Source organism: Staurois parvus, unplaced genomic scaffold, assembly GCF_062004578.1.
Source record: "Staurois parvus isolate SC_StPar_1 unplaced genomic scaffold, SC_StPar_1.0 ptg000564l, whole genome shotgun sequence".
Taxonomy (NCBI): Eukaryota; Metazoa; Chordata; class Amphibia; order Anura; family Ranidae; genus Staurois; species Staurois parvus.
In genome coordinates, this window is record NW_028318360.1 from 9,932,508 (window position 1) to 9,956,259 (window position 23,752).

The 23,752-nt window shown below is 44.2% G+C and overlaps 2 protein-coding genes across 2 annotated transcripts; one reads left to right on the forward strand and one right to left on the reverse strand.

Annotated features, from left to right (window-relative positions):
• Positions 1 to 19: 19 nt before the first annotated feature.
• Positions 20 to 18,763, reverse strand: TADA2B (transcriptional adaptor 2B). Its single transcript, XM_089691591.1, has 2 exons — positions 18,451 to 18,763; positions 20 to 2,707 (listed from the first exon to the last, which is right to left on the reverse strand). Exons 1-2 carry the CDS (start codon positions 18,718 to 18,720, stop codon positions 1,715 to 1,717), a joined length of 1,263 nt encoding a protein of 420 aa, XP_089547717.1. The 5' UTR covers positions 18,721 to 18,763; the 3' UTR covers positions 20 to 1,714.
• On the forward strand, positions 18,521 to 23,424 carry CFAP184 (cilia and flagella associated protein 184). The gene is made up of 2 exons (XM_089691592.1): positions 18,521 to 19,195; positions 19,454 to 23,424. The coding sequence occupies exons 1-2, from the start codon at positions 18,975 to 18,977 to the stop codon at positions 21,180 to 21,182; spliced, it is 1,950 nt and encodes a 649-aa protein (XP_089547718.1). The 5' UTR covers positions 18,521 to 18,974; the 3' UTR covers positions 21,183 to 23,424.
• Positions 23,425 to 23,752: the final 328 nt, after the last annotated feature.

Below are 23,752 nucleotides of genomic sequence, written 5' to 3' on the forward strand. Positions count from 1 at the left end.
GTAATAAGAAAATACCTGCTGATTGGCCAGATGTATTTATTGTTATAACTGCTCACAGATTTAGTCGTATGAATACTTGCAGTTTAGGATATAATTTGAATAGATTGGGTACACCCTCACACTTGTTAGTGCATTGTATTGGTCTGGCAGATCAAAATTTTCTGACTTGTTTGGGCAGCTTTAAGCTATTTACACACACACACTACAACGCAAAGAGAACTTGTACCGTGCAGGCTGTAGCAAAAAGGAAAAAAAAAACGGATGGGGCAAATGACTAATCACTAGTATTGCCTGGGTTTCCCTGCAGCAGATCCTCTTCTTACTGGCAACTTAACATGCCTTGTCCCACACTGTGCCTATATTCAGGGACTATTATCTTGGCAGAGACCAGACTGTTGCCTCATGTCAGATTAGAAGTATGTCCTAATTTGGTGCAGAAAGCACAGAATGAAGCAAGGAGACCCTTGCACTGCAGGTATTCATGTACAGTTTCCTCTCCAGCAAAAAGCAGCACACTGATAACACAAAATCTTAGTTCAAATTGAGTGAGAACAGCGATGTCGTAATCTCACACTGCAGATACGCTCACTGGCCACTTTATTAAGTACACCTGTTCAATTGCTTAGTAACACAAATTGCTAATCAGCCAATCACATGGCAGCACCTCAATGCAATCGAGGTGTGGTGAAGACGACTTGCTCAAGCAGAGCATCAGAATGGTGAAGAAAGGGGATTTAAGTGACGTTGAACATGGCATTGTTGGTGGTCTCAGATGGGCTGGTCTGAGTATTTCAAAAACTGCTGATCTACTGGGACACACACACACACACACACACACACACACACACACACACACACACACACACACACACACACACACACACACACACACACACACACACACACACACACACACACACACACACACACACACACACACACACACACACCAGAATTTGGTGTAAACATGAAAGCATTGTGTCAACGGTTCAGGCTGGTGGTGGTGTAATAGTGTGGGAGATATTTTATTGGCACTAGCAAGGTGTACATAATAAGTGGCCAGTGAGTGTATGAGGCAAACAACATGCAAAAAGTAAAATTTTCAGGATACTGCTTAAGCAAAAAATTTCTAGACATTCTCTATTAAGGTAAAATATCCATTTTTTTTAGTTCAGGTCCACATTATGAATTGGCAAGTTATGTAATCCAATGGCCTACCTAAAACTATCAGATTGTACAATTGCGTGTGGCCAGCTTTTTTCCATAACCTCTGTGCAGTTTTTGGTCACAACTGGCTTCCACACAACCCTGTCTAATCTGATCACTCAACCAACCAGACCTCTGCTTAGGTCATTAAAAGGTGAGCTACAAACACACCTGGAATGCAACTGGATGGTAAAGAAAAACACCCCAATTTTCCTATTCCTTCACTTCTACAGCACACACCAAAAACATTGTCCAAAGCATTGAAACATAGATTTCATATCATACAATTTAAAACACACCAAGTTTCCTATCCATCTCCTTTCAGAGAAAACCCCTTCAAAAGGACTACAGAAAAACCATATCTCCATATAATCCATAATAATAAAACAATAGTAATAATAATAATAATAATAATAAAAAAAACTGCACATATAATACAAGTTCACTCAATAGAGTATGAAGTCTTATTTATATTATACAGGTGTTTAGAATTATTAAAAAAAGAATGTCAAGAGGCATCTCGAGATATCCAGCCACTTTCTGTAAGAAAATTTAAAATCCTTTTCTTTAGGACTTTATCCAAGTAACTAGGCAGGCGACTCTTTGAGGGAATTCCCTGTCTTTTCTGCAGATGGTCCTTAATGATAATCGTTTTGACAGTCAAGTAACGCGTAGGACTTAAGTTTAGAGAGCTGCAAAGCACTTTCTCTCTATCTGATAGCAGCTCAAAGCCAGGGAGATTTTCAATAGCAGCAAACTCTCCATCTTTCCCATCTTCACGGCCCCTCTTGGAGCTTGCAGTGTTTTTGTTTTCCTTCCGCTTTTCCCGCTTGTGACGAGCCGCTTCATACTCAGCAGACTCCTCCATCTTGGTGATGCCATTACGCCGGTACCTTTGCAGTTCTCTTAGCTTAGCCCTCAACATTCGCTCCTTATGCATGTTTTCAAAGAAGTCCTCTACCTCCTTGTTGGACATGAACTGATAAAGCGGCCGCAGTTTTGACCGCAGTTCCTTTTCCTCTTTAGAAATTTTTCTTTTCACTGGTTTGTCTTTGTCCTTTTTATCTTTTCCCAAAAAGCCCGGCACCAAATTATACTCCCGAGCTATGCTCTTCCTCCGTTGTCTCTCCTTTAATTTCCGCACATACATATCTACACAGCATTCTTTAAGTTCTACCTCCACATCATCGTCATCGTAGTTCACAGACAGCCCGCTGATGAGAGTTTCAGCGTCCTGGTCATATTCAATCTCGTAATCATCACGGAGAGGCATGTACCCCAGCTGCTGCTGCTCTTGGACAGTGATGTCTAAGGGAGGCAGTGGTGTTGTCAAACTGGGAGACAGTGGGCCCCCTGTGGGACAGGTGTGATCAGTTACTCTGTTGGGAATGCTGTCTGGAATGCAAGCTTTCCCAAGGTTTCCATGAATATACATGCTGACATAGTGTTCCATCACTTCCTGGGGAGTTCGGTTGGCACCCACATGTGCAGCCATATCCTCCTGAGAAGAAAGAATAAAATATATTAAAGAAAACTTAATTTGTAAATGGTGCAGTCTCAGCATGGAGGTGGAGGTTCCTGCTCTGACGCTACCAAGTACTTAAAACAGTACACGTCATCCCTAAAAATTATTCCTTCATTTCCCACTTTGTGTTAAAAAATAATGTCCAAGCACACTTTACGTGCATTGTTGTGCCATTATTTGTGATAAACATCCCAATGCACCAAAAGGAACATGAGTTGCAGAACACAACACCATGCAAAGTTATGTACTATGGTGCATTGTGTGTGGGGAAAAAAAAAAAAAAAAAAGACATGTCAGGCTAAAGATCCATTGTGGTGCCTCTTCAGATGAATGGTCTTGTCTTAAGACAATGGAAGGGATAACTTGCATTAGCACACCACAAGGGACCAGACAGGTGTGAAAGGGGATGTGTCACAATAGAAATATGGGAGTTGGTATTGCCAACTTATTTTTGACCATTTTTTTTCCTTGCATCACTACATATTCTAGATCAGTGAATGTAGTTTAAGTATGCAGACCTGAACACCTGACCTGCACACTTGTTTGGAATTAGTGTCTTGATAAATGTAAAGCAAGACTAACTGTTTCCCGTCCACCCATTGCCTATAGATGGTGGACGGGAAGCAGCACCAATGTGGGCTAACGTACTTGTACGCCAGCCTGCATCAGAGGCTCCTACGCAGCTCACCGAGAGCGGGCACCTGGGTGTCCAGTGGTCCACGTGTCACCACTGGACATTACCGCTGTGTCTGGGTAGCCACATGGTATTGTCCCATGTGATTTCTGTGCCCAATCACAGCAATCACATAGTAAACAATACCAAGTGAAAGTAAGCATCGGTTCTCTCAGCTCTCAGTGTGAGCAGAGAGAAGCGATGTTGCAGCTTGTGAGTGTACAGCAGAATGTCAGGTTGCTTCTACACTCACAGGACTGCAGTGTCAGCCAGCCCCAGAGTCCCCGATCACTGCCCCAATGTAGTCCTAAAAATATGCAGCCAGCACCTGTCACCTGTCCCAGTACTCACAAAAACACCTCCACACACCATACCAATGTCCTGAACACCGCCATACGCTATACCAGCGCCATCATCACCTCCATACCAATATCCTGAACACCCCATATGTCCTTCCAGTGTCCGGATCACAGCTATACTCGCGTCCTGATTAACACTATACCCCAAACCAGCATCCTGATCATCGCCATACATCATACACCAGCGTCTGGTATTTTAGGGTCTCAACTGATCAATTTTCAGATATAAAATTCACATAGTTTGTAGACTCTAATTTTCACACAGACTAAATAATATACACTGTTTTGGGCTATTTTTACCCCCAAAATGTAGCAGAATACATTTTGGACTAAATTTATGAAGAAAGGTTTATTTGCAAAATTTTATAACAAACTAAGCAAAAAAAAATGTTTTCTTCAAAAAATGTTGGTATTTTTTCCATTTATATACCAACAAATAAAACAGAGTGATGATCAAATACCACCAAAAGAAAGCTCCATTTGTGTGAAAAAAAGGAAAAATTTAATTTAGATACAGTGCATGACTGTGCAATTGTCATTCAACTCCCCAATTCCAAAAATTGGCCTGGATTGGAAGGGGGTGAAAGTGTCCAGATTTTAAGTGGTTAAAGATCACTGTAAATCCACTTTACTAATCAAAAAAACCCTCTTTCGCATCTGGAGAGTGCCCACACTTGGGAATGCAAATGTACCGAGGCCTCAACTTCACATCCAACTTAGGGACGTGTGATACACAGATATTGTGCTACCAAGGGTGAACGCGACTTGTAAGCACATCACAGCAACTCTTCTTAATCCTGAGGCTAGAGCAAAACTGACACACATTATATTGCCGAAAGGATTGGCAATACAGCGTCATCATATAACTGGTGTGGCAGTGATCAGGGACACTGACTGGTGACAGCATGAAAAAAAGGAAACATTTTTATTCAAATTTTTTTATTACTTTTTTCATATTACACTATGACCAAAGTAGTATAATGTTACCATAGTAACATTGTACTACTTTGGGGAAGTGATCATTTTTTTTTTTAAAAACACAATTTGGATTACTTATAGCAAATAATTGCTATAAGAAAGCATTTAACTGAATGAAAATCGATTCATTCAGGTTTTTTTGTTGCGATTAGCTGTGATTGGCCACGGCTAATCACACGCCACAGATGGGCTGTGATTGGCCCAGCCTGTGCATGTGACCATTCACAGCTAGATACACTGGATGGTATGAAAGGAAGTCATCCATTGTTTACAACTGTCATGTGACCTGCTGTGATTGGTCACAGCAGGTCACATGGTACTGGCAACGGGGCCGGTACACAGATCTATCTTCGGCTGTGTCCAAGGTACACAGTCGGTGACAGATCTCGCCACAGCTTGGCCCTGCGGGCACGCGCAAGGAGCGATCTGGGAAGGAAGTCATATGACGCCCTCTCGGATCGATGAGAGTCCTGTCCGGCCAACATTTTCCTATTGGCAGGGCAGAAAAGTGATTAAATCAGTTAGGAAAAAAAATCCAGTCCAACAAAAACCTTAGATGCTTTGGATCACATTTATGTGAAAAAAAGAGTAGCACATTTCAGAATGTAAACTTGTAAAAATGTCACTAGTTAATCTCAACATTACATTGGCATTTTAGAAAAATGTATTATTTCTTCCTGGGTGTGTGACTGTGTGATGTAATAATTATACTAAATGTACAACTACTAAGCTATTGTGTGCCCTCCTGGGCATACTGAAAAGCCCCACAGTTATTTACCAAGATGACCACCAATGGCTCTAAACAACCTCATAAAATTAATGTTACTATTCTGCCATAATAAAGTTAGCTTCCATAAAAAGGGTCTACCCATTCATGTTGAAAAAAAGTAAAGCACCCGAAAAAGGTAACACTGAGTTAATATAACACTGAACCTAACCCCATACCTGACCAAGAACTTAACACGACTATTGTCCTCATAATACTCTGACCATGATAATTCTACCCATTTCATCTGCTCAAAAAAAAAAAAGAACTAAAATTATGACATCAACACTAACAATAAAGAAAGAACCACAGCCCTAAATCTGTGCTATCACCTTGGGGTCAATTGGCATGTAGACAGATGGGCCATTTAAAAAACACCCTGAATCTGTAGAAAGAACCACACATTTTACTATTAGCCAGCTGTCAATACTGTGCTGTGGTTTACTTCTCAGCAAGCACCATGTAGCTTCCAACAATTACTAGAAGACCTCTAGCCAGCTAAGTCTTTGTCTTATGAATAGCTTCCTTTGAATGGAGAAGTCTATTCATGACAAAAGGTCAACACCTCAAGCTGACCAAGGGATGATAGATGTTGTTTTTAGAACAGTTGGCTCCTTCAAAGGAATAAAAAGATGTTGCCAAACTGTCCAATCAAAAAACAAACTGGATAAAGTTTTCCAACACATTTACATATTATTAACCTGCATCAGTCACCTGCTACTGACTGTGAGCTGTAGCAGGACCTAAAACACTAAATACTGCAAATCCATTTAATCACTTGCCTATTGGGCACTTATACCCCCTTCCTGCCCAGGCCAAATTTCAGTTTTCAGCGCTGTCACACTTTGAACGATAATTGTACAGTCATGCAACACTGTACCCATATGAACTTTTTAGCATTTTTTCCACACAAATAGAGCCTTCTTTTGGTGGTATTTAATCAATTCTGGGTGTTGTTTTTTATATTTTCAAAATGTTTTCTTTTTTATAGCGCAAAAATTAAACACCCAGAGGTGATTAAATACCACCAAAAGAAGGCTCTATTTGTGTGGAAAAAAATGCTAAAGAGTTCATATGGGTACAGTGTTGCATGACTGTACAATTATCATTCAAAGTGCGACAGCGCTGAAAATTGGCCTGGACAGGAAGGGGGTAAAAGTGTCCGGACTTGAAGTGGTTAGCCAATGGCCGTTTGGCGGCTTGAAAAGCGCTGCAGCTTTCCGGGTGCACGCCATTTGGCGTGCTCCCGCACATGCGCGGTTTGCGCGGTTGCAGAGCGACGCAGCAGTGCGATCTGTCACCGCCCGTGCACCTCGGACACGGCCGATGACAGATCTGAGTACCGGCTCCCGTTGCCGGTACCATGTGACCTGCTGTGACCAATCACAGCAGGTCACATGACAGTTGTATACAATGGATGGCTTCATTCATGATGCCATCCATTGTATACTAGTGCCTAGCTGTGAATGGTCACAGCTAATCACATGCACATGTCATGTGATTAGCTGTGACCAAATCACAGCTAAGCACAAAAAAAAAAAAAAAAAAAAGCTGAATGAATCGATTTCATTCAGGTAAATGCTTGCTTATAGCAAAGTAATTCTTTGCTATAAGCAAATTGTGTAAAAGAAAAAAAAAAAAAAATACTGATCACTTCCCCAAAGTAGTACAGTGTTACTATGGTAACATTGTACTATTTTGGTCATAGTAAAATATGAAAAAAAAATCTTAAAAAAAATAAAAAAAATGTAATAAAAAATTAAATATAATAAAAAAAATAAAATAAAATATATATATATTTTTTTTCATACTGTCACCAGTCAGTGTCGCTGTTCACCGCCATGCCAGTTATATGATGATGCTTTACTGCACTGGTGACAGTATGTAAAAAAAATAGTGAAAATAATTTTTTTTATTTTTTCATTTTCTGAAAAATTATGACAAAAAAATACAACTTCAAAAAACTCGCCATGCCTCTTATGAAGTACGTCGGACTGTCTACTCTGCAAAAAGGGGTCATTTGGGGGATATCTGTACTGTTCTGACATTCTTGGACCTCAAGATATTAGATTGGCCGTCAGTACTTCAGGATTGATCAATATTCAGATCTATCCCATAGTTTGTGAACTCTATAACTTTCCTACAAACTAAAAAATACATCCTAATTTGGGTTATTTTCACCAAAGACATGTAGCAGAATACATCTCGGAGTAAATTTATGAAGAACAATTATTTATTTGTAAACTTTTATAACAGAAACAAAGAAAAATTTGTTTTTTTTTCAAAATTTTTGGTCTTTTTTTGTTAATTTAGCAAAAAATAAAAACCCCAGCGGTGATTAAATACCACCAAAAGAAAGCTCTAGTTGTGTGAAGAAAATGATCAAATTTTAGTTTGGGTACAATGTTGTATGACCGCGCAATTGTCATTCAAAGTGTGAGAGCGCTGAAACCTGAAAACTGGGCTGGGCAGGAAGGTGTAAAATTGCACGGTATTGAAACGGTTAAGGATTGGCACCTTTTTGGGGAGCGGATACCCGAATTTGACAGGTACTTGCTCCCACTTCCAATGCAATCGCCTAGGCAGTGGAAGTTGTCCTACAGTTTTTGTAGCTGCTAACACTTTATTTTTTTCAGGTGGAACTCCACTTTTAAGTAAGGTTCTGCTTTAAACAGTGAAAGATAGAAGCTGAAGCAGTGTCAGCTCAACAGTGCCTCCTATTAGTGCTGCCTATCGGTGAAGGAGTAAAATGACCTGTTTGCAAAATTTTATAATGGAAACAAAGAAAAACTTATTTTTGCTTTTTCTTTTTTATAGCGCAAAAATTCAAGTTTTTCTTTGTTTCCATTATAAAATTTTGCAAACAGGTCATTTTACTCCTTCACCGATAGGCAGCACTAATAGGAGGCACTGTTGAGCTGACACTGCTTCAGCTCACTATCTTTCACTGTTTAAAGCAGAACCTTAAGAGTGGAGTTCCACCTGAAAAAAATAAATAAAATGTCAGCAGCTACAAAAACTGTAGGACAACTTCCACTGCCTAGGCGATTGCATCGGAAGTGGGAGCAAGCACCTGTCAAATTCGGGAAACCGCTCCCCAAGGTGCCAATCCTTAACCACTTCAAGTCCGGACACTTTTACCCCCTTCCTGTCCAGGCCAATTTTCAGTGCTGTCACACTTTGAATGACAATTGCGCGGTCATGCAACACTGTACCCATATGAATTATTTAGCATTTTTTGAGACAGATAAAGCTTTATTTTGGTGGTATTTATTCACCGCTGGGATTTTGTTTATTTTGCTATATAAATGTATAAATCCAAAAATTTTGGAAAAAAAAAAAAAGTGTTTTTCTTATAAAATTTTGCAAATAATATTTCATCATAAAAAAAAAAAAAATTATATTATAACCCAAATTAGTTTATAACCAAAATTTATAATTTTACTACTTGTGGGGGGTGATTAACATTTTTTTTTTTCACACTGATTGCTTTTAGACCCATAAAGGCTGTAAAAGCAATCATTTCTCCTCTCTGGCTACATTCTTGCAGCCATTGAGAAATACTGTGCGAGCTGTGATTGGTCACAGCTTGTCACATGGTACAAGGCTGTTGTGAATAGCCTTGTACCATATGATCTCTGTGATCATTCACAGATTTCACATGTAGTAAGCAATGATGTCAGAAGTGACATCTTGCTTACTACTCTGCATGTGATCACGGATTGGCCAATGATCGGGACCTCGCACAGAGGTCTGCGTACGACGATCGGTGTTCCACTGTGTCCGGAGGACACAGCGGGCACCGGATCGCAGTGCTGCGCTCCCAGGGTGCGCGCACATGCAGGGGGCGGGGAGACTGTTTATAAACAGCCGCCCCTGCACTGCCACCGTCCGGCCGGACGGGAGGTGGTTAATGGGGAACGGGGGATAAAGGCTTAAAGCGGAACTTCCCCTTTTGGGTGGAGCTCCACTTTAATTTTAATTTTTGAACAGACATTCTGAAAATGCTAGTTGCCTGGTTGTCTTTTGCGCCAATGTTTAGAAGATTCACTAACTCAGAACATGTATGTGAATTGACACATGTTTGCCCATTGGGGCGACATTAATTTTGAACATCACCCCAAAGTACAGAGGCAACACAGATCTCAACAGGGGCACAGAGAGCCATAAAAAGCTGACAGTTGAGAGGGATTAAAACACCTTTTCATCCTATCGGGGGAAAAAAAAAATAAAGGGTTTTGTCTTTAATGTGCTTTAAGGCCTTATGCACACTGGATGTCAAAAGAAGCTGCAATACAAGCACATGGGTTTTTTTTTTTTTGCCTTGAAACGCCTCTCTATGCTAGCCTGTGTGTCCAAGCACACATACAGTTAGGTCCATATATATTTGGACACAGGCACAATTTACATACTTTTGGCTCTGTATGTCACCAGAATAAAATTAAAACAAAACAATCCAAATGAATTTGAAGTGCAGACTTTCAGCTTTAATTCAAGGGGCTAAACATAAATCTCAAGTACAAATTTTAGGAACTGCAACTATTTTAATACACAGTCCCTCCTTTTTCAGGGGCTCAAAAAGTTATTAGAAAAATGAATATAATCATAAATAAAATGTTCATTTTTAATATTTTGTTGAGAATCCTTTACTGGCAATGACTGCCTGAAGTCTGGAACCCATGGACATTACCAAAGACTGGGTTTCCTCCTTTCTGATGCTTTGCCAGGCTCTGACTGCAGCTGTCTTCAGTTGTTCTTTGTTTGTGGGTCTTTCTGCCTTTAGTTTTGCCTTCAGCAAGTGAAATGCATGCTCAATTGGGTTGAGATCAGGTGGTTGACTCAGTCATTGCAGAATATTCCACTTCTTTTCCTTCAAAAGCTCCTGGGTTTCTTTTGCAGTGTTTTTTGGATCATTGTCCATCTGTACTGTGAAGCGCCGTCCAATCAACTTTGCTGCATTTGGCTGAATCTGAGCTGACAATCTCTCTCTAAACACTGCAGAATTCATCCGGCTGCTTCTGTCACAGGGGTGGGCAAACCGCGGCTCTCCAGCTGTTGTGGAACTACATTTCCCATGAGTCATTGCAACATTACAAAACTGACAGTTACGACTTGCAGAGGCATGATGGAACTTGTAGTCCTGCAACAGCTGGAGAGCCGTAGTTTGCCCACCCCTTTTCTGTCACATCATCAATAAACACCAATGACCCAGTGCCACTGGAAGCCATGCATGACCATGCCATCACACTGCCTCCACCATGTTTTACAGATGACGTTGTGTGCTTTGGATCATGAGTTGTTCCAAGCCTTCTCCACACTTTTTTCTTCCCGTCATTCTGGTTCAGATTAATCTTAGTTTCATCTGTCCAAATAATGCTTTTCCAGAACTGGTCTGGCTTTTTTAGATGTTTTTTGGCAAAGTCTAATCTGGCTTTTCTATTCTTCAGGCTTATGAATGGTTTGCACCTCGTGGTGAACCCTCTGTATTTGCTCTCATGAAGTCTTCTCTTGATTGTAGACTTTGACAATGATATGCCAACCTCCTAGAGAGTGTCCTTCACTTGTCTGGATGTTGAGAATGGGGTTTTCTTTACCATAGAGAGGATCCTGCGATCATCCACCACTGTTATCTTCTGTGGACGTCCATGCCTTTTTATGTTGCGGAGCTCACCAGTGTGTTCTTCTTTCCTCAGAATGTACCAAGCGGTTGCTTTGGCAACTCCTAATGTTGCTGCTATCTCTGATGGATTTGTTTCATTTTTGAAGCCTTACAATGGCTTGTTTCACTTGCATGCACAGCTCCTTTGAACGTATGATGTAGGTTCACAGCAACAGATTCCAAATGCAGATACCACACTTAGAATCAACTCCAGACCTTTTACCTGCTAACGGATGAAGAAATAATAAAAGGTGTAGCCAACACCCAGCCATAAAACAACTTTTGATTCAATTGTCCAATTACTTTTGGTCCCTTGAAAAATGGGGGATGGCTACTCTTAAGAGCTGTAATTCCTAAACCTTTCCTCCAATTTGGATGTACATACCCTCAAATGAAACCTGAGAGTGTGCACGTTCAGCCCATATCCATTATGTAACTATAGCTTGAATATGTTTTGGTAAATACCTGAAAAATCTAAAATTGTGCCTGTGTCCAATCATATATGGACCAATCTAAAGATGTTTACAGGCATGGGGCATTTAGAGGCTAAAAAATGAAAAACATCACTTTTGCATTCAGGAGAGGAGCGATTGGGTGAGAAAAACAACAAATGTGCATAAACATGTTGTGCTTGAAGTCTTCTGTAGATAGCCGCAGGTTTTACGCCATCATTCACAAACTTCACCACACGCTGTTCCATGCATGCACTAACACTGCTGTCAGCCATCTTGATTAACGGTCACTGGACTGGCCTGAGACATGTACGTTGCCTATCAGTAATAGGACACACTTGCCACTTACTACTGCATGTAGTACCACCACGCTTGCATCCCCGTGTGGGTGTGTGTATAATAAATTTATTATATACATACATACATACATACATACACACACCAAAAAAATTAAAGGAACACTTTGAAAACACATCAGATTTCAAATTGGGAAAAACATGCTGGATATCTATACTGATATGGACTATGTGTTAGGAATGTAAGGATGCCCTGTCGTTTGATGGAAATGAAAATTATCAACCTAAAGAGGACTGAATTCAAAGACCCCCCGAAAATCAAAGTGAAAAAATTGTGAAACAGGCTAGTCCATTTTATTGAAATTTCATTGCCGCAACTCAAAATGGTACTCAGTAGTTTGTATGGCCCCCACGTGCTTGTATGCATGCCTGACGTCGGGGCATGCTCCTAATGAGACGACGGATGGTGTCCTGGGGTATTTCCTCCCAGATCAGGACCAGGGTATCACTGAGCTCCTGGACAGTCTGAGGTGAAACCTGGCATCCTCGGATGGACCGAGACATGATATCCCAGAGGAGTTCTATTGGATTTAGGTCAGGCGAGCGTGGGGGCCATTCAATGGTATCAATTCCTTCATCCTCCAGGAACTGCCTGCATACTCTTGCCACATGAGACCAGGCATTGTCGTGCACCAGGACCCACTACACCAGCGTAGGGTCTGACAATGGGTCCAAGGATTTCATCCCGATACCTAATGGCAGTCAGGGTGCCATTGTCTAGCCTGTAGAAGTCTGTGTGTCCCTCCATGGATATGCCTTCCCAGACCATCATTGACCCACCACCAAAACGGTCATGCTGAACGATGTTACAGGCAGCATAACGTTCTCCACGGCTTCTCCAGACCCTTTCACGTCTGTCACATGTGCTCAGGGTGAACCTGCTCTCATCTGTGAAAAGCACAGGGTGTCAGTTGCGAACCTGACAGTTCTGGTGTTCAATGGCAAATGCTAATCGAGCTCTATGGTGCCGGGCAGTAAGCACAGGGCCCACTTGAGAACGTCGGGCTCTCAGGCCACCCTCATGAAGTCTGTTTCTGATTGTTTGGTTAGAGATATTCACACCCGTGGCCTGCTGGAGGTCATTTTGTAGGGTTCTGGCAGTGCTCATCCTGTTCCTCCTTGCACAAAGGAGCAGATACTGGTCCTGCTGATGGGATAAGGACCTTCTACAGCCCTGTCCAGCTCTCCTAGAGTAACCGCCCATCTCCCAGAATCTCCTCCATGCTCTTGAGACTGTGCTGGGAGACACAGCAAACCTTCTGGCAATGGCACGTATTGATGTGCCATCCTGCAGGAGTTGGGACTGCCTGTGCAACCTCTGTAGGGTCCACGTATGGCCTCATGCTACCAGTAGTGACACTGACCCTACCAAATGCAAGACTAGTGAAAAATAGCCAGAAAAGATGAGTAGGGAAAAAAATGTGTGTGGCCTCCACCTGTTACACCATACCTTCTTTGGGAGTCGTCTCATTGTGGTCCATCTAGTGCACCTGAAACTGATTAACAACACCCTCTGCTACTTAACTGACCAGATCAATATCCCAGGAGTTTAATTGACTTGATGCTATACTTGTGATTAAAAAGTGTTCCTTTAATTTTTTTGAGCAGTGTGTGTGTCATTGTACTGCTATGGCGGTGATGATGTACAATGGCTGGCTGCTCTAACATCACTGTAAATCAGTGCCACCAGCCATTACTTCTGATCACCGCCACCAAACCAGTGCTGCCAGTCATTGTTTCTATCAACACTGCACCAGTCATATTGTCTCTGGTCACTTCCACACCAGTTGCAGTCACTACACCAGTGTAAGCCAACAACAGTGTCCCTGGTTGTCACCACACCAGTCCCAGTGTCATCTGACCAGTATAAGTCAGCAGCAGAGTTCCTGACCGCCGCCACACTAGTTCCCAGTGGCACCAGACCAGAGCAGTCAGCAACAATGTTTCTCATCACCGCCACATTGCAGGGTTGTCTCTGCCTGCCACCTGTAATGACCCTGGCCTGTCTACTGACCACATTTCTCCCTGGTCTGATCCTTTGCCTGTTTTCTGACCATGTCTCTGAACTGGTCCCTCTGCACGTCCAACTGACTATGTTCTTGTGAGACAACAGTCCCAGCCACCCCCTGCAGAAAACTGCTCTCCTGAAACCTCAGGAACTCTTGTTCTTCCTTTTTTCAGCTGCCTGTACTGCCCGGTCAGTGAATATGGCATTCCTGGGGGCAGCCAAATAGTAGGCTAGGCATGCTTGGCTTTTAGGAACAAGGACACTACACTAACCTATATTCCCTAACCATTCTCACAGGAGGCCATCGTTACAGTACATTGGTTTTGATACAATTGGTTGATGTGTGTGATACACAAGATACAACATCCAGTACATAATCAGTCCAGACACTGAAAGTCTCACACATGTGGGATTGCCATATTGGGAAGGAGTAGAAGAATGTGTTTTGGGTTGTAATTCTAGGTATACCCATGCTGTATGTGACATATATCTTATTAAATTGACAACTTTGTGAAAAAAATTATTTTCATCTTCTTCCTGCATTTTCAAAAAATATTTGGCAAAAAATTAAGTCTTCAAAAGATTCAACATGCCTCTTAAAAAATATGTTCGGTTGTTTGCGTTTCAAAACGTTGTCATTTTGTTGGTGTTTGCACTGGCTTGGTGCTCCAGGGCCTGCAAAAATATTATACTCAGGACATTTGATGTGTAATTTATGCCCCTAGAAAGCCTGAAGGTACTACTTTGATTTTGAGCCCCTCAGTGTGGTTGGGCAATAAAAAGTCTCACACATGTGGTATGCCCATGCTCAGGAGGTAGAACAGAATAAATTTTGGGGTGTAATACTAAGTATGTCTATACTCTGTGTTAGAAATAGCTTATTAATCAACAACTTTGTGTAAAAATATCACATTTTCATTTTCTTTCCTGCATTTTCCAAAAAACAGTTGGCAAAAAAATGATATTTTCATAAGACTCACTATGCCTTTCAGAAAATGACTGGCGACAGTATGTAAAAATAACGTTTTTTTTTAAATCAATTTTGTTTTTGTTTTTTTACACACACGCGCACACGCACACACACGCGGTCATCAGGGTAGTACCACTTTGGGGAAGGGGGGAAAATCAGGGATTTTGCTTTATGTTTGCTTGTTAGAATGATCACTGCAACAGCAATTGTTTGAGCTGTCATGAATGGTTTTCATACATGACTCATGGTTTACCATTGTGATGCTGTGATTGGCCCACAGCTATCACATGGTAAAGACATTTGTTCATTTGATGTGTAATTTATGCCACTAAAAAGCCTGAAGGTGCTACTTGGATTCTGAGCCCCTCAGTGTGGTTGAGCAGTAAAAAGTCTCACACATGTGATATGCCCATGCTCAGGAGGCATAGCAAAAAGTATTTTGGGGTGTAATACTAAGTATGTCTATGCTTTGTGTTAGAAATTGCTTATTAAATCAACATGTATGAATATGTATATATTTTCATTTTCTTTCCTGCATTTTCCAAAAAACATTTGGCAAAAAATTCTATTTTCAAAAGACTCACTATGCCTTTCAGAAAATACTGACTGGCGACAGTATGTAAAAAAAAAAATATTTTTTTAAATTAAATCAATTTTGTAATTGTGTAAAAAAAAACAAAAAAAAACCTGTCATCAGGATAGTACTACGTTGGGGAAGGCAGGAGAGGGGGTGGATCAGGGATTTTATTTTTTGTTTGCTTGTTACAATGATGATCACTGCAACAGCAATTGTTTGAACTGTCATGAATGGTTTTCATACACCAGTCATTACTATTGTGATGCTGTGATTGGCCCACAGCTATCACGTGGTAAAGGGTGGCTGTGATTGGCCCACGGCTATCACGTGGTAAAAAGGGTGGCTGCGATTGCCCCACGGCTATCACGTGGTAAAAAGGGTGGCTGCGATTGCCCCACGGCTATCACGTGGTAAAAAGGGTGGCTGCGATTGCCCCACGGCTATCACGTGGTAAAAAGGGTGGCTGCGATTGCCCCACGGCAATCACGTGGTAAAAAGGGTGGCTGCGATTGCCCCACGGCAATCACGTGGTAAAAAGGGTGGCTGCGATTGCCCCACGGCAATCACGTGGTAAAAAGGGTGGCTGCGATTGCCCCACGGCAATCACGTGGTAAAAAGGGTGGCTGCGATTGCCCCACGGCAATCACGTGGTAAAAAGGGTGGCTGCGATTGCCCCACGGCAATCACGTGGTAAAAAGGGTGGCTGCGATTGCCCCACGGCAATCACGTGGTAAAAAGGGTGGCTGCGATTGCCCCACGGCAATCACGTGGTAAAAAGGGTGGCTGCGATTGCCCCACGGCTATCACGTGGTAAAAAGGGTGGCTGCGATTGCCCCACGGCTATCACGTGGTAAAAAGGGTGGCTGCGATTGCCCCACGGCTATCACGTGGTAAAAAGGGTAGCTGCGATTGCCCCACGGCTATCACTTGGTAAAGGGTAGCTGCGATTGCCCCACGGCTATCACTTGGTAAAGGGTAGCTGCGATTGCCCCACGGCTATCACTTGGTAAAGGGTAGCTGCGATTGCCCCACGGCTATCACTTGGTAAAGGGTAGCTGCGATTGCCCCACGGCTATCACTTGGTAAAGGGTAGCTGCGATTGCCCCACGGCTATCACTTGGTAAAGGGTAGCTGCGATTGCCCCACGGCTATCACTTGGTAAAGGGTAGCTGCGATTGCCCCACGGCTATCACTTGGTAAAGGGTAGCTGCGATTGCCCCACGGCTATCACTTGGTAAAGGGTAGCTGCGATTGCCCCACGGCTATCACTTGGTAAAGGGTAGCTGCGATTGCCCCACGGCTATCACTTGGTAAAGGGTAGCTGCGATTGCCCCACGGCTATCACTTGGTAAAGGGTAGCTGCGATTGCCCCACGGCTATCACTTGGTAAAGGGTAGCTGCGATTGCCCCACGGCTATCACTTGGTAAAGGGTAGCTGCGATTGCCCCACGGCTATCACTTGGTAAAGGGTAGCTGCGATTGCCCCACGGCTATCACTTGGTAAAGGGTAGCTGCGATTGCCCCACGGCTATCACTTGGTAAAGGGTAGCTGCGATTGCCCCACGGCTATCACTTGGTAAAGGGTAGCTGCGATTGCCCCACGGCTATCACTTGGTAAAGGGTAGCTGCGATTGCCCCACGGCTATCACTTGGTAAAGGGTAGCTGCGATTGCCCCACGGCTATCACTTGGTAAAGGGTAGCTGCGATTGCCCCACGGCTATCACGTGGTAAAGGGTAGCTGCGATTGCCCCACGGCTATCACGTGGTAAAGGGTAGCTGCGATTGCCCCACGGCTATCACGTGGTAAAGGGTAGCTGCGATTGCCCCACGGCTATCACGTGGTAAAGGGTAGCTGCGATTGCCCCACGGCTATCACGTGGTAAAGGGTAGCTGCGATTGCCCCACGGCTATCACGTGGTAAAGGGTAGCTGCGATTGCCCCACGGCTATCACGTGGTAAAGGGTAGCTGCGATTGCCCCACGGCTATCACGTGGTAAAGGGTAGCTGTGATTGCCCCACGGCTATCACGTGGTAAAGGGTAGCTGTAATTGGCCACTGCTATCACATGGTAAATGGTGCTATGACTGGCCCAGGTAATGTGATCGTTGGTGACCAATCACAGATCACATAGTAGTAATCAACCATGTCATGAATGAATTCCATTCATAACTATTGTTTACGATATGACTGCACAGCGATCACATGGTATCTTGGCCGCTCACAGAGGCCCGCTACCGAGCAAGACAACTAACTGGACACAGCGGTTGAACATTGCACCAGGGGGTGCTTGCAGTGCTGGCACGTGGGGGTGCCTGGGGGAGCCCCCTGCCAGCATTAAATTTGCTGTTGGTTGTCGACACGTGATTAAAATCACCCCCCCCATGTGCAAATGCAAAGGTTCCGCACACATGTAAACAGCGACTGCACCACGCATGTGCGGTATTGCTAAGAACGTTGAAGTGAGAGCAACAATGGCCGGGCCAAAGCGCAGGTTTACCTCTAGACTGGTAACCTGGGAAAGCTGTGAAGTGTCACCTATGGGCAATTGTAGGTACTGCAGCGTGTCGCCCTTACACACGGATGCGCCATTTTACATCCTGGCAAGTTTGATGTTACAATATTCTAGAACATTGGGTATTATATTGCATTACTGTGCGCTGACATTCATGGAACTGTATTTGTTTGTAAAAGGCTGAATACCTTACAACAACCACCATTGTATTGTCCATGGCCTCTGCTTTCAGAAAATATATGATGTTTGGGGGTTCTAGGCACTATTGTAGCAAAAAGCCAAAAGGCACAACAGGCAGTTTCTATTTCAGCCCCATAGGTGTCCCTTTCCTGACTGCCCCTCCCCCCGGCCGCAAGGCATGCTGGGAATTGCAGTCCCTTCCTTCCCCCCTCAGCACTACGAGCTCACCCAATTGCCGAAACCGAACTGTTCGATGGCATCGAGCAGCAGCTGCTCTTCCCTGCTCGTCCAGCCCCCCTCCGCCTCAGGGCCCCATAGCGTGAATCGGCCGCCGTCCACCAGCTGGTACCCGTGCCACCGCCGGTGGTTGCCGATCTCCGCGCCCGCCGAGAAGCACTCGGTGCACAGCTCGATGTCCTGGCATTCCGTGCAGCGGAGGCGCAGGTTGGTCACGTCGGCCAGGCAGTAGACGCAGTACTTCTTGCCCAGGTCCGCCATTTTGGGCCGCTGGAGCTGCTGTTGTTGGGAAGCTCGATCCCACGAAACCCCGCCCAGCGCGCCCTCGACTGCGCATGCGTCCGAGGCGGGAGCGCGCCGTCTCGGTGTATGATAGGCTGGGGTCGCGCGGCCGTCATGCGATTGGAGGGGAGGCGGGGTGACTGCAATCGTCGGCTTTGCTGGTGCCGCCCGCCGTCTCCATGGAGACCCCACAGACGCCTTGATACAGACGTGGTGAGCTTTGAAGGAAAGCTATGCAGACTCCAGAGTCCGGTACCGGAGAGGAGAGAAATGGGCCAGCGGCTGTTACCGGTCGGGAGGCTAACAGAGAGCATGGTACCATTGACCAAGAGACTGACAGAGGACATGACAGCAGTGAGGAGACTCCAAGACAGCCTGACATTGCTGCTTCCACCAATCAGGAGATTGGCTCTATTAATGGGACTGTCGGAGAGCCTGGCACCACCAATCAGGAGCGTGGCTCCATTAATGGGACTATCGGAGAGCCTGGCACCACCAATCAGGAGCGTGGCTCCATTAATGGGACTGTCGGAGAGCCTGGCACCACCAATCAGGAGCGTGGCTCCATTAATGGGACTGTCGGAGAGCCTGGCACCACCAATCAGGAGCGTGGCTCCATTAATGGGACTGTTGGAGAGCCTGGCACCACCAATGGGGAGAGTGGCTCAGTTGATGGGACTGTCGGAGAGCCTGGCACCACCAATCAGGAGAGTGGCTCAGTTGACATGACTGTTGGAGAGCCTGGAACCACCAATTGGGAGAGTGGCTCAGTTGACGTGACTGTTGGAGAGCCTGGAACCACCAATGGGGAGAGTGGCTCAGTTGACGTGACTGTCGGAGAGCCTGGAACCACCAATGGGGAGAGTGGCTCAGTTGATGTGACTGTTAGAGTGCCTGACACTGCCAGTCAGGAGGGCGACACCTTTGAAGTGACTGCTGGAGAGCCTGGCACCACAGGAAACCAAACCGCCAATCAGGAAGGTGACACCATTGACGTAACTGCTGGGGAGCCTGGTACCGCCAATCTGGAGACTGCCCTAGAACAGAACTCCAATCAGGAAGGTGATGCTACTGATGTGACTACTGGAGAGCCTGGTACCACTGATCCAGAAATGGCAAAAGAACCTGTCTCCAGGGAGTCAATGGGAGCAGAGGAAGGGGTGGAGGAGGGAAAGTCTACCATTGATCAGGAGAATACCTCATCGGAAGAATTGGAAATTGCTAAACTTGACACAACCGCTGAGGAGGAGGAGCTGAATTTGACTGATGGTGCAGACCTTGAGAGTCCAGGCACAGCTAGATATCAGGAAACGCCTAGTGAGCCCCCTGAGGGGCAGGACAACACCCAAGAAGCCCGGGAGAATGAAGAACCTAAACTCCAAGAAGAGCACAAACAATGGGGGCAAGACGCTGAACCCCAATACAGTTCAGATGACCCAAATGAAGATGAAGAGGTCCGGGAAGCTCTTATCCAACAGTACCATGCACTGCTTTCAGAAAAGGAAAAGGTCCAGCAGCAGAACTCTCAGCTCCAACACAAACTCTATGAGTACTTCCGACGCAAGAAAGGAGAAGACACTCGGCCCGAGATTGAGAAGCACGTCTCTGACCAAGAACAGCGCTACCTGAAGTTCCTGGCTACAATGGAGGAGATGAGGAAGAAGTTCAAAGAAGACACCGTCCAGCACGAGCAGCAGATTGAAGAGCTAAGAGTCCAGTGTCAGGAAGTTGTAAGTCAAGTGGACAAAGAGTGGGCTACTTTCCAAGAGCAGAAGAAGAAGATCGCTCTATATGTCGTTAACCGAGGTGCTGGAAAGCATGCTGCATCTTCTTTTTCTCAAGAAGCAGTACAACTCCAAGCCAAGGAAGAGCGCAAGGAGAAGGAAGTAATACAGGTCCGCCTGGAGAACATCAAACTCAAAAACCAGATAAATCACCATGAGTCCACCTTGCGCTCCAAAGAGGAGCTAGCTGAAGGTTTGCACCTCATAGACTTTGAGCAGCTTAAAATCGAAAACCAGACCTACAATGAGAAGATCGAGGAGAGAAATGAGGAGCTTCTCAAACTAAGAAAAAAGATTACTAACACTGTGCAAGTGCTGACTCACCTGAAAGAGAAGCTACAGTTTGTGCAGACCGAAAACCAAGAACAGAAAGACAGGCTCATGGAAATTGAGGCCTTGGTGGCTCACAAAAGAGACATTCTAACCAGAACGAAGCAGGCCAGAGACAGCTTGAGGATGGACAACCTGAAACTCAAACAAAAATGTGGGCTGCTTGGTAACAAGACCTTACTTAGAGACTTTGAGGAGAAGGTTGATGCCACTGAGGAGCTTCGCCAGAAACTGGAGGGCCTGAAGCGTCGTCATGCTGAGCTCACCCTGTCCAGCAAAGGAGTGATGAGAAAAATAGAAGACTCCAAGTTAGTTTTAGAAAGTTAATATTTCACAAAGATCATTTTTCTGATAACTTAAAGGCTGAAAACTAGTGAAAATAAAGTCCCAGTCACTTTACCTGTAATGAAGTGTATCCAGCACAGTCCTTAAATGTGCCTTCTGACTTCATTTTCTATTTTTAAGCAAAGAACATTTGTTAGCACAGAGAATACCTGTTGATCTTGCCGGAAATGCTGTGTTCTTCTCCTTGTCACTTCCTAACTATCTTCCTAGCTGTCTTAACGACCCCCCCTCCCCGTGTAATGAGAATGAAGAGACACAGACATGTTTGGATTCCATATCAAGCCAGCCTAGGATGACAACCATGGCTCCCTCCATAGATACTGTGGAGGAGTGATATAGCCACTCAGGAATAGAAAGTGTGTTATTTGCAGGATTATCAGAAGAAAACAAAAGCACAACAAAAAGAAAATGAATGCAGCCACTCCACCAAAGACCAGTAAGCTGTGATATGTTACATGTTTTGGGTTGTTTAGATACAAAACTCTTCTCTTCTTTGAAGCTGGATCCTACCTATAGGATACCTATACCTCAGGCACTTCATGCAAAAAAAAGAGTTGCCGTTGTAAGAGTTAAGGGCCCCGCCATTAGCCACCCCCCCTACCTTTCCTCTCAACCATTTGTACAACTCCTTGCTTTGTTTTCCCGAATTCAGGGAGTTCTGTTAGTGGACGAGGAGAGATCCCGTCATTCCTCCAATCCTTCTCTCACTTCATCTATTCACAGAACATCCTGTATTTTGGGAAAATAATACAAGAAGTTTAGTGATTGGACAAGGGGAGGGCAAACGACTTGGGTCCTTCACCTTTGCAGCTACTGCAGCACTGAAAGTATAGCACTTCACTAAAGGGAGGATTTGTCAAGTTAGCAGCAGCCAACAGGACACGAGGTAATTGATGTGGTTGGTGCTGTCTCCCCCCAAAAATGTTTTATTAGATTTCAGTGTTAAAGCTATAATAAAAAGGCCTCTACTAGAGAAGGTGAAGAGGAATTTGTATCGTGTAGTGCAGTAGCCCACAGCAAACAAGTGCAAATGATCCATTTGTGTATGCATGCCATGAGTTTGCCATTAAAGTGGAACTATAGGCAAAACTTTTTTTTCCCATTTTGGATAGCATAATGGAGGGTTATAACCCCTGTAAGGTTAATTTTTGCCCTCTTTGTCCCATTGGGCAATATTACCTTCTCTTCCTGTCCCATAGCCAGCCAGGAAGTGAGAGGAATACCTGCAAATTAAAGTGTTACTAAACCCAGGACCCTGCATTCACTATACCTGGTCTCCCACAGTACACAGGACATGGAAATGCAATTACTTTAGTCAATATAAAGTGCTAAATACCTTTTCTCATCAGCAGTATATAGCAGTCTTGTGACTTCTGTCAGTGTCCAGCAGAGCACATCTTAAAGCTTGTAGGATGTTTTCATTTTGCTCTAGGAGGATGCAGAACCTGTAACCCCCTGGACAGCGCTGATTTGCCCTGTACTGACCACATGCACTCTCCCAAGAAAAAAAATTCTAGCAATACATACCAAATGAGCATGTACAGCTTGCACCTAGCCTCTGTTCTATCAGGAGATATTTGGGAGACACTAGAAGAAGGGGAGGATCAGAGAAGACAGGATCAAACATCCTTTTTACACAATGTGGAGGATTGACCCCTTAGGTTCCACAATGAATATAACAGAATATAACAAGCATGCTTTACTGCACAGACTGATTTTACTGCTGTGGGTTTAGTAACACTTTAAGGCAGGGGTCTCCAAACTATGGCCCTCAAGGTGTTGAGGAACTGTAAGTCCCATGAGGCCTTAAAAGACTCCTGACAGCCACAGACAAGACTCGCAGGAGCATGATGGGACTTGTAGTACTTCAACAGTTCGAGGGCCATAGTTTGGAGACCCCTGCTTTAAGGTAATCTCTTGAGGATCCCCAGTTCTCCAGAACTAGTGTCCCCATTTGAAGATTTCCCTTCTATTACTTTTCTGGCTAGTGTTCCCATTGGAAGATTTCCCCTCTATTTATTTTCTGGCTAGTGTTCCCATTGGAAGATTTCTCCTCTATTACTTTTCTGGCTAGTGTCCCCATTGGAAGATTTCCTCTCTATTACTTTTCTGGCTAGTGTCCCCATTGGAAGATTTCCCTTCTATTACTTTTCTGCCTAGTGTTCCCATTGGAAGATTTCCCTTCTATTACTTTTCTGGCTAGTGTCCCCATTGGAAGATTTCCTCTCTATTACGTTTCTGGCTAGTGTCCCCATTGGAAGATTTCCCTTCTATTACTTTTCTGCCTAGTGTTCCCATTGGAAGATTTCTCCTCTATTACTTTTCTGGCTAGTGTCCCCATTGGAAGATTTCCCTTCTATTACTTTTCTGGCTAGTGTCCCCATTGGAAGATTTCCCTTCTATTACTTTTCTGCCTAGTGTCCCCATTGGAAGATTTCCTCTCTATTACTTTTCTGGCTAGTGTCCCCATTGGAAGATTTCCCTTCTATTACTTTTCTGCCTAGTGTTCCCATTGGAAGATTTCTCCTCTATTACTTTTCTGGCTAGTGTCC